At 28.6% G+C, this 12,500-nt stretch overlaps 1 protein-coding gene across 3 annotated transcripts in view; it reads right to left on the bottom strand.

The window, feature by feature from the left end:
- LOC100201998 (pleckstrin homology domain-containing family A member 8) overlaps positions 1 to 12,500 on the bottom strand; it is a 69,353-nt gene that overhangs the window by 12,973 nt on the left and 43,880 nt on the right. For all 3 annotated transcript variants that reach the window (XM_065799889.1, XM_065799888.1, XM_065799890.1), the window contains exon 13: positions 3,217 to 3,287. In XM_065799889.1, the coding sequence (XP_065655961.1) occupies positions 3,217 to 3,287 (71 nt within the window). The remainder of the gene's footprint in view (positions 1 to 3,216; positions 3,288 to 12,500) is intronic.

The raw sequence follows: 12,500 nt of genomic DNA, 5'->3' as shown, positions 1-12,500 counted from the left end.
TGAAACTTATTCTAATTTAAGGCAAGGAATAAATTAATCCATGCAGAAAAAAGGAAAAAGTTAAAAACCTAGTTAACCATGCATTCAGAGGTAATGGGGACCTGAATCGTGCAGAAAAAATGGTAGTTCATATTCTTAAACATAAAATGGAAAAGGAAAATATTCTAAGTGGACAGAAAATGATGCTTTCAACTGGTGGAAACAAACTTACAGTTCAAGTTGGTGTATCAGATAATAAAACTCATTGCAGAACCATAACATCTGTATCTCTTGAAACTATTATGGAATAACAATTTGCAATTGATCTGAGCAATAATGGAACAAAACTATTTTGCTCCAAGTTAAGAGACGCGGGACAACGCAGTTTTGAGAACAATCTATTTGGAAGATTGAAAGAACTACAAAAAATATGGAGACCAATTATGATTAAGAGAAATGTTGTTATAGTGAAAGACACATCTGATTTTATTAAATTGATAATTAGTAAGAGAGGACTTGATTTTTATAAGACTTTAATGCAAGTGTCCATGATTCTGGAGGTGGGTTTATGAAGATATGTGTTAATGTCTTTCATATTGATGAAAAAGAGACACCCACTTTCAAAAATCTATATCTAGATTATGGTGTTCAAAAAGTTTTTTTTTTGGTAATTATAGCAACTATGCCAGAAAATTACAACAATGTCAGAAAAATTATTGAGCTATTAGAACTTTCTTTGCAGGTTATTTAAATATGACTTTTTTTATTGTATAGATTTGATAGTAAATTTTAACAAAACTAAAAAATTGACAAAAATAACATAACTATAAGAAATATTTTTTTTTTTCAATAAATTCTTAATTAACTATTTCAGTTGGTCCAAAAAAGTACTTTTAGCATTTGAACTGAAGTTAGCTAACATTGTTTTAGGAATTAGCTCTCATAGTGGATGTAATATGCGTGCATGTACTATAGAAATGTGAAATAGAAGTAAATGCTGGAGCATTTAGAAGCCTTGATAATAATATATATTTCATAGTTTATATAAAACGAGAGAGGGATTTATTTAGATATTAACATATTTAATAATTACAGATCAGCAATACTTTGATTTTTAGAAAAACGGTACAAACATGAAAGAAATGAAATACTATAATAATGTTATTCCTAAAAGGTATACGCTAAATAACAATCAACATTATTTGATCAACCAATCAACATTATTTTATCAACCAATTAACATTATTTTATCAACCAATCAACATTGTTTTATCAACCAATCAACATTATTTAATGCTTTAATATTTTTAAGTTTATTTATCTTGGTGTTGATCCAGATATTCAATATCAAATCTATTTACCAGAACTTCATCTTTTAATGGGTGGTGTAAATGAATTAGGAGATTTTCTTTTAGAGGTTTGGGAAAACTTTGGACCTTGGTATTCCAGAAATTCTATTTTAAGACATGGATATCAAGGTAGGGTATTCTTATTGTTTGAAGATAGATGAATAATAATCTGCTCCTTTTTTTTGATTATTTAAAGAAATTAATAACTGTGTTTAGGATCTGGCTGGGATGGAGCTAACTCCAAGCATATATTGGAGAAACTAGACTTTTTGGAGCAGGATGTCCCACCTCAGTTCATTCTAATAGTACAGTGCTTAAAAGATTTTCGGGCAGTTGTACATTCATGCTTTGGATATGACAGGAAAATGTTATTGAGGTTTTTAAAACATTCAAAAGTGCCAACTACCTTTTTTGTTTGTTTGTTGCCAACTACCTTGTTTGTTTGTTTCTTGTCAACTACCTTGTTTGTTTGTTTCTTGTCATCTACCTTGTTTGTTTGTTTCTTGTCAACTATGGGCAAATATTGTTTACTCATTAGTTTCTTTAAAAAATAATATACCAATAGTATATAATTTTTAAGAAGTATAAAAGTCAATTTTACATGCTACTGTTTAAAATTCTTTCTCTCATTTTTTTTATTTGTGTTAATTTTCCTTTAATTAAATTTATTTCAAATTTAATTTTTTTTCGAAAACCTTTTTTTTTATAAACTATCTGGTTCTGTTGCTACTACTAAAGCACATAAATTATTTGAAGAGATTTCTCATATGTAGTGTATGCAGTGCGAAACATCAAAAAATCCTAAAGCCTTGAAATGATACTGACAAATTTTAGAATGCAATATAGAATATTTTCATTAGAGTTAAGCCTTCCTCCTCTATTCTTTTAAAAAGTTTATGAATGATAATTCCAACGTAAAAATTTTATCTAAAACTATTTAAAGGTAAAAAAGGTGCACAAAACTTTCATTAAGTTTAAAAATATTATTCAATATCATATATCATATTCAAATTATAAAAATATCATATTCATCATAGCATAATCAATATCATATATCATATTAAAATTATGTAAAATAAATGGATAAAGTATATATTATGTAAATCTGGTACAGATGTTAAAATAAAATTATTGAATATAACTTTTGTACTCTATTTCTTGACAAAGATTTCAATAAAACGAAAACATATCTCTATTATAATTTATAACTTAATTTAAAAATTATTGCAACTTTTTATTAGTCATTAAGTTCAATGTTGTGCCATGTATAATATGCATGTTTTATGAGAAACATGAGTATAAATAAGAAATAACTTGCTATATATGCAAATTTACATATGATTAAATGCAAGATTGTGTATAAATTCCTACAAAAGGCCTTGTGAAATAAAATCTTGTGTAGACATATATGACAAAAATTTGGCGTTGCGAAACACACAAAATTGTGTTGTTTTAATACAATATTTTTTAGAGTGCAATGTTTATTAGAGTGCAATGTTTTTTAGAGTACAATGTTTATTAGAGTGCAATGTTTATTAGAGTGCAATGTTTATTAGAGTGCAATGTTTATTAGAGTGCAATGTTTATTAGAGTGCAATGTTTATTAGAGTACAATGTTTATTAGAGTGCAATGTTTATTAGAGTACAATGTTTATTAGAGTACAATGTTTGGGCGCTAAGTTGCTGTTTGGTGCTAAAAATTTTATAACTTTGAAACGGTTGATGAAAAATTTTCACAAATTTAGAATAAGCAGAAGAAAATAAATGATAAAAAGTTTACAGTGGGTAAAAATTTTATAAAAATTGGTAATATTGTGTAATATATATTTGCGCTTTTATCAAGTTAAGATTTAAATGAATATATGATACAATAATTAACTTTGACTACCTGCTGCTGCTACCAAATCACTTTCGCCATGCAATACTTCAGCAAGAAAAATACACACAAATTCCAAAGCTCTAAAAACACACTTTATAGTTAATAAAATTATTCTTTTTTTTTTTTTTTTTTATTAAACTGTTTTAAAATAATATTTATGTGAAAACTTTATACAAAAAAAAAAAAACTTTGAAAAAAAATTGTTTCTAAATAAATAGTTATATTTATTTAGAAACAATTTTACATTTATACAACTTTTCAGGTAATAAAGTAATTTAATAAAAAAATCAAATAAGTTTAAGTAAAAATTAGCTAATTTAAAAAAGGCAAAAAAGTGTAATAATGATATTTTTTATCATAATAAATGCAGGTTTTTGCCTTTGTTTTAACTTGATGTAATGAATAACCCAGCTGTATAAATGTATAACACCCAATTTTACCCGGATGTAAATAATACACTGTGATTATATGAATTAATGATAAATTAAATGCTTGGCAGGAGTAGCTTAATTTAATTGTGTTTCTATAAAATATCTTGAGAAGTTTGTAACTGACTAGAATTCATGTACATGTTGACTCTAACCAGCCTCCAAGCATATTGAAATGTCTTACACAAACAATCAAACAAAGACGTTTTCTTCAAATGAAAGTAAACAATAACTATAATTACAAAATATGCATGCTAACATGATACTTAATAATCATGTGTTGTGAGTGATTGATTAGTTATCAACCAATAAGAAAATACCTTATATGCTCCATATACATTAAAATTATGCATAATCATTATCTTAGAGTATGGCTACTTGCTATATGTAACAACTTGCAATGTAAGACTCAACACTGCACAAACATGTCTTTGACAACTGTTCATGAAATCAGATTAAGTCAACAGATGGTATTAACCTTGTAAAATTCTATGAAAGACCAAGAAATACCACTCTAAAACCTAACAACAATATGCTGTATGGCTGTGAAGGGCATACAAATTTCAAGATCTTTTGTTCTCAATCATACAGTTTGAAGATGCCTTACAAAAAACTTTATTCATTGGTTCTACTGAGTTGCATTAAACCAATGCTTCTCTAAAATATATTTGTGATCACCTCAAATTTTGCAAAGAACACAAAGAATAAACTATTAAAATGTGGCAACATTTCATGTTTTTAGATAAAGCGCAAGTTAAGCAGTTTATAGTACACAAAGTTAATATTACCTAGCTGTCTAACTTCAATCCCCAAAATGTTGAACCTTCTGTTAAGTAATGTCAAGCAACTATAATTTAGGGTGCAATCACTGCCAATGGTCATGCTGGTTTGCACAATTTGTAACAAGTTGAGACTGTTATTCCCCAAACTATTTTGAAAATAATGTATTTAATTGGTTTTGAAAAATAAAGTTTGATATTTTTATGCACAACAGGGCAACTTGACATCATTCAAAAATTGTCAACAGGGCATCATTCAAAAATTGTCAAGACATGGCTATAACAAAATGAAATTAATGTTCTTGTCCATGGTAGAGCAATACACCTGATTTAAAATTGCTAAAAATTGTTGAATAAAACTGAAAGCAGAAGTTTTTAAGCAGAATTAAACCTTACTAGCAGATCTGAGTCAATAATAAAAACGCAGTGTCATAAAATAACACCAGAATATTGTGACTCTCTTACTTCCTCTACTTTACAAAGTTGTAAAACATGTTTTATACAAATAACGTTATAATAATAGTCAAATAACGTTATATCGGAATTCAAAATAATTTCACTATTCATAAGTTTATAATTTAAATTGATCTTATAAATGCATAGTGGGCCAAGACAGGGTTGCCACCGTTATTTAAGAACAAAATTCCCTGATTTTCCCTGATTTTTTCGCTAAAATTTTGCTTTTTTCTCCCTGATCTTCCCTGATTTTTCGCTAAAATTTTGCTTTTTTCTCCCTGAATTTTTCTGATTCTTACCCTTAAATTTTGCTTATTTCCCCCTGATATTTCCAGCATTCAAACACCTAAACTTAACATTAAAACTTCTCCATTAACCCCAGAGCGTTTTTAACAGATATTATAATCCCCCAATGAGTAATGAACCAATCAATTTGTTTCAAAATTAAAATAAATAATCAAATACTTCAATCAACACATAAAATTATTCTTTAAAAAAAATGTAAAAACTACAGCAGAATCTCGTTAACTTGAACTATGAAGGGATATATACATATATATATATATATATATATATATATATATATATATATATATATATATATATATATATATATATATATATATATATATATATATATATATATATATATATATATATATATATATACCCATTTGTCCAACATAGGAAAATGCTCCAATTGTTTTAGAGAAATAACTAAGAGAATGTCCGAATTAGGCTGAGCTCACCAAGTTTTTGAAAATGTTTGACTTATCAAGATTTTGTGACCTATCTTATGGCCCTCCCACCAAGGGCTTAATCAAGGTATATTTAAAACGGATATGTTCAATGGGCATTGAAAATCTGTCAGACTTAGGTTACAAGATAACGAGATTCAAAAAAAAATAACAATTAAGATTGGAAATGTTTTTAATAACGAGCAATGTATTAAAAATTCAAGAGTAAATAAACACAAGTTATAATATTTAATTAAAAAAGACTAACAAAAACTAAATGAGTAAACTAAAAAAGTAATATTGTTAAATACTGAAATGTTTGAAATAAAGATTAAACAATTTTATGTTAGAAAAATATAATTATTTGTTATTGAGATCTTTTTTTTTCTTATGCAATATTACTAAAGCCTCTTCAAGCATTTTTATTTCTTTTTCGTGTTCCTCACTTTTTCGCTTACGATCATTACCTTTTGTAAGAAGTAGTTTCATTTGAGACATATCCTGCTGTTTGCCAGCTTCCTTGGTAAATGTAATAAATTCCTCATTGTATGTTTTACATACTTCGTTCAATACTTTTTGCTTTTCCTGAAGTCCCAATATTTCCTGATCTAAAAGCATTATCACGCTATTTTCTTTTTCTTTTGCTTGAAACTTTTTATTTTCCTCCAAATAGTTTTTATATTGTAACGAGGCACTACGAACAGCCTTTATCATTTCATTGTTTATTTCTATTTCGTGAGCACTTAATTTGTTTGATACCATAAAATCCTTGATAGTGCGACGAGATATAAGTGACTTTTCTTTCATGTTTTCGCTGAGCATATTACTGTTAATACTGAAACCTCTCTCAATTGATGCTTGCCCATGACATAACGTAAAAACAAATATCAAAACTTTTGATAAAACTTTGTAATCTACACCAACTTTAATGGTTTCAAAATAAAACTTGTCTAAACGATTTCCAGTGTGAAAATTTTTAAATGCGGGTAAAAGAGTAGCTGAACTTTCCTCTAACAACTTTGAAAATTGTATGAAAGCCTGATCACATTCATTTGAAGTAATATGTGAGCAAGAAAGAATTAGATGTAGTACAGATTTCATCTGATGAAGAAGATCAGCTTTTTGTTTAAAAAGAATTGACACTGGACTGATGCAACCAGTTGCTTCCAGAAAAGAAAATCGATTCAAACTTCTTTCGAATATTTTTTCCAGGATTCCAATGATAATGAGACGGCAATCTTTCATGAATCTGTTGATGACATCCTGAGATAACGCATCCTTTCTCCTCAATTCGATAATGTCATGCTCTGCAGCAAATCCAACTGTCATTAATTTTAATGGCAGAAAGTTTTCCTTTTTAGTGAAATCAAATTTTTGAAGTTGTCTGCCATTGACGATGCTGCTAAGGATATCTTGTTTTATAATCAAACCCATTAAACTTTTAACAGTTGAGAACAAATCTTCAAAAAGAAAGGGAATCATTGGGGCATCGGTTTGATATCTCAGTAAGATTTTTTGCAACAAACTTGCAATGTAACAAAAAAACTTCAATTTAGTCACAGTTAACTCATCTTTTGTTCCCCCTAAAACTGTGTCATAGCTCTTGCATTTTGGTTGCTTACTTTTAGGAAGAGTCTCCCAATACTTGATTATTTTTTTAACATTCTCCCAAATTAAACAAAGTCTGCCTGCAACTTTTTGGTCTTCAACCCAGCGTGTTGAGCAAAATGCATAAGGAAAACTCTCACATTCAGTAACAGTTACATAATCAGCTCTTCTAGCTGGAGAATCATGAAAAAGTTTGTATGATGCTTGCATTAACTTTCCTATACTCCATTCAACAGATTGAAAACCTGATTTGAAAGCCCCATGTATTACATGAAGGTTACAAGTCCCAACGTTAAGAAGTTTAGGTAGCTCTTGTTGATCACGCTGCTTTTCAAGAAGATTAAGAAGGGACAAGTTCACATTTGGACCATCCATACTTAGTTGAGTCAGATTTATGCTATTAATCGTTGACAAAGACGTAGTAATACTTTCAAGTAAATTTTTTGCTGTGGAGTGACCTAAAAATTTAGAGTCAAAGTATCTGGATTCAACATGATTTAGATCGCTATTCCAAAACCAAATATTTAGATCTAATTGACAATTTTGGAAAGAATCGTTCAGGCTTTCATCAAATGAAACAGTATAATAAGGAGATTTCTTTATATTTTCAGTTAGAAGTCTGTGAAAATAAGGCCCAAGACCAAAATTAATTATATAACCAAGTTTTGTTCTACCCATTTCATAAGATTTAGCAGTATTGCTGTCAGGGAACATTTTCTGATAAAGTAGGCCATTTTCATTGCACGAATTCAATGAGAAATTATTTTGTACTGCATTTAAAACAGAATAGATTTCTGCACAACTTTTATCACATTGATCTACTATGAGAATTGCTTGCTTTTTAGATGTAGACTGTGCAGGCATGAAGAAGCAAGATACTGGTTTTGATTTCTGTGCATGTTTTTTGCCATCCATGTGACTTATCACAGCTCTTCTGCCCATATTTGACAAATTAAATTCAACTTGGCATATTTTGCACTTGGCTGACTTTTCATCTCTGCCTATTACCAGCCATTTTTCAAACAAAGGATCAGTTAACCATTCTTCTTTGAAATCTGTTGCCATTTAAAATTTTAAAAATTTGTACTATTCTGAAAAAAGAGCAAATGTAAACACAATGTGATTAATTTTCTTTAAAAATATTAAACATTAACCCTGGTACGCTGGAAAAGGAAAATTTTTATTAGAAAACATTTCAAAACATTAAAGAGAAATTAAAAAGTTCCCTGATTTTCCCTGATTTTTTCCTAAATCAACTATTTCCCCCTGATTTTCCCTGATTGTATCTAAATTTCCCTGAATTTCCCTGATTTCCCTGATTTGGTGGCAACCCTGCAAGATCGACATAAAATGGAAAAAAAATCATAACTCCTTTGTTTTAAAAGTTGTCAAATTAAAATTTTTATCTGTGGCTCTAGTCATTAACCTGTTTCTAAAAACAACTATCAATTGTTTTTAGAAACAGTTTTTCCCAGATTTGATTGATTTGAGCATTAATTAATTAAAATGTTTGTTACATGTTAGACATCATTTGTTAGATATTATATTAAAAATCAGAGCAAAAATATACAAAGCTTAAAATTAAAAAAAAGTTACAATAAAAGTTTAATACAATCTTTGTTTCAAGTATTTTAATACATCTTAACCTCCTTCTTAGAGAGCTAATAACTGGATCTGAACTGTGCAATAATCTTTGTATAACATCTTCATTAGTGACTTTTCTTGAATATTTTCTCATTTAGTGTTCTCTATAATTTTTAATGTCTTTATTTCAACATTCCTGAGCTTCCATAGAAAGAAGACCTACTGGTAATGATTTATCGCTTACAACTTAAGAACTATGAATTAGAATTTTATGTACAATTTTAGGCATTGGGAACCATGGGTACAGAGAAACGTAGAGCTCTGTTATTTTTTTGGTATATATTTTTAAGTTCATCAGCATTTATTTGATATTTGCAAAATAACACACAAAGAATTATGTAGAAACATTTCATGACATTTTAATCTAAGCCAAGTATTTTAGCAGACACCTTATAGTTTCGGAATACTTATCATGCTGTGTTTCCATCATTTGTTGTACCTGAACCGCAGCTTTTTGGTACATCTAAAATTAAACCTAAGCAATCTTTCATCTTTTATTGAACAATAATCCTTTTTTTTATAACAATTTCTTTAGCATCCTTCCCCTAACCTGTCACTTTATTAATTCAATTTTATAGCTTATATGAAGACAGCATTCAAAGTAACAAATCCATGCATGTAATGTGCTCAATCCAAGATAAGTGGAAACTGTATTAGAGATTTTTGAATAAGCAAAATTTAGATTGTTCATATTTGAAGGGGTCAGTCCACAAATCGTACATACTTAAAAAGAATTACTTAAAGGAGAAACTATAGTAGCCACTATTCCATCAATCATTGTGCATTCTAATTTATAAACATATGTATAAAGTTTAATTGGAATGATGCAGGATAGAAATAAAGATTGGTCCTCAACATAACTGATACTTATCTCATCTTCCTTACTTTGTTTGTATAATGATTGGCTAGTTGAACCATCAAATCCTATTTTGTGTATAAAGCCTTTACACATTCATTCAGTATTTTTAACAACCTGTATGTAGTATGGTCAATAAGGCTCTGTAAATCAACTGAGGCTGAATAATCAGTAGTTTGCATTTCACAACGAGGTATGCATAAATCTTTTTCTTCCCTTACTTCATTATAAGTTAGATACAATTTGTTTCCTTTAGAAACTGCTCCAATGCAAATTGTTTGGTAATTGGCTTCACTAAGTTGGCAGTCCAAAATCAAAGGTAATGCTTCCTCTCCAGTATACATTGTTGTGGAATTAACTGCACCATCTTTCTTTGATTTTAATATTTGTTTCACAACCTTAAGTGTAAAAATGTAAATTTGAAGAGTGAGATGAATACAATCCACTAAGAAAATTTATCACCTGCAGTATTTTGGAAATTTCTTTTTAATAAATAAGATAAATTAAAAATGACTATAGTATAGATGATAATGTAACTTAGCTGAACCTTTTTTCCTCTTTTAGTTTCAAAATAATTGAGTAAAATCGACAGCAATGTTTGTTTTTTCTGCTCTCCTCATCTTGGTTTTTTAAGAAACTTGGTTGAATGGTATGGAATTTGCACCTGGTGGTCTTCGGTAGACAACTAATTTAAATTAAAATATCAGATGATTATGTTTAGTATAAACATTTGCTAAAACACAATTAAATAGTAAAAAATAACAGTCTATTACTTAAAATTTTTATGAAATATCATACCTAAATTGTGAGAAGAAGTAGGTAAAGCCAAGCCTGAGTTTTGGCCCTTGTCTAGTTTATCTGTTTCAAAACATGCATCGCTTGTTTGTAGCACTTTTTCTAACCAGATGTTGTAATACAACTCAAATCTATCCTTGTGTCTGTTTACTTTATACCTTTTTTTGTTAAATTGCTTAAAAATTATCTTTATAAGTATCAGGAATTGATTAAGTCGTTTTACAATGCATGAAACAATATTCAAGTAACTTCTTTATTTTTTATAATGATAGGTAGAAGAAAATTTCAATTTAATAATAAAATGTAATAATTAAATTAAAATATTATATATATATTATATAATATATATTATATAAATATTATATAATATATATTATATAAATATTATATAATATATATTATATAAATATTATACAATAATATTATGGGTCAAATCATTATATTTCAACCAATTTAAAGAAAACTTTGTGGGTCACCATCTCTGATTTTTCCTGATTTTTAAATATTGTAATGTACATTATGTAGATTACATAACTTCAGACTTCCAAGTACAATAGTTTAGAAACTATAAACATTATAAACTTGTCAAATTCACACCAAAAATGCCAGCATTTTTAAATAACCCTATTTTTCAATTATCAACAGTTGAATGTGTTACTATAAACCAGTGCCCCTCTAATCTGCCTACTGGCCTATGTGAAGGGTGCAACTAATTATAAGTCATTCCTTAATAAAAAGAAAGATATGGTTGATTGCCCTCTCCTTGAACTGGTATTTATAGTAGATAGGGACACAAATAAGGAGGGCAGTAACTTTTTAGATAATTTTTTAAATTCTATTTATTAAAGGTGATCAGCGGTCTGTATATGGTCTGGAGTTAGGGTCCCCTAAGGAAGGGGTGAGGGGAGGGGGCTTGGGGTGGCACCAATTAGGAGGAAGGGAGGGGGGACCAACTTTAAGTAATTTAATTAACTTTTGTTAATGCCCTTTTAAGACGCAAAATAAACAAAATAAAGGAAAATCATTCTTTTAATGTCAACTTAAAACTGTTTTTTTTTGCTTTGCCTTATCCAATTTTGTTGCTGAAAATAACAACCACCCTAAAGAAACAAAAATAATAACAATACACAAACTATTTAAATTATTACCTTTTTTTTTATTTAAATTTATTTTATTTTCCTATTTTGTTAGTTTTACTTTTCTTCATTTTTTCCACAAGGCTTAATGTAATAAGACTTACAAACGGCCATGACCAATGCTTTCCAGCTCTTTCCCCAACAATTAATTTAATAAAACTTGTAATGGCCGTGACTGGGTGAGTTTAAAACAAAATACTAATGCGTGGGCATATAAGTCAGATGCTCTAGATGGGCAAGCCTTCCCAGGAAATTGCACGCGTTTCCTGGGAAGGCTTGCCTATCTAGAACATCCTAGTAGGGTATTTGAGCATCAAAATTTTTGAATGAATATTGACAGGTGGTAAGAAAAAAGGTTTATAAACAGTTGCAAACAGTTTTTAAAAATGAACAGACATACCTTAGGCTGGGTGAATAAAAAAAAGCAATTGCTTATACTCAGCATTTTTGGAGTAATTGCTCAGCTTTACATAAAAAAAAATTGAGTAAAATCGCTCAAATTTTTATTTACATAAGGCTGAGGAATTTACTCCAAAAACGCTAAGTAATTGCTCATCTTTACATAAATAAAAATTTTAGTATAACTACTCAAATTTTTATTTACATTAAGCTGAGCAATCAATACTCTAAAAACACTGAGTAAAAGCAATTGCTTTTTTTTTATTCACCTGGCCTCTTGGCTAAAAGTTTGAGGCTTAATGAACAACTATGTTTTGAAGCCCTTTCTAATGATATAAAACAATCTAGTATTCCATAAATTTAAAAATTTCATGTTACATACCTAGTATAAAGATGTATATTTGCAGACTTTTATCCATACTATTGTTTTAGAAAAAAACAAAACAAAAAAAACA

This window comes from Hydra vulgaris, chromosome 06 (assembly GCF_038396675.1).
Source record: "Hydra vulgaris chromosome 06, alternate assembly HydraT2T_AEP".
NCBI lineage: Eukaryota > Metazoa > Cnidaria > Hydrozoa > Anthoathecata > Hydridae > Hydra > Hydra vulgaris.
This window is presented reverse-complemented; position numbering and strand designations above follow the sequence as displayed.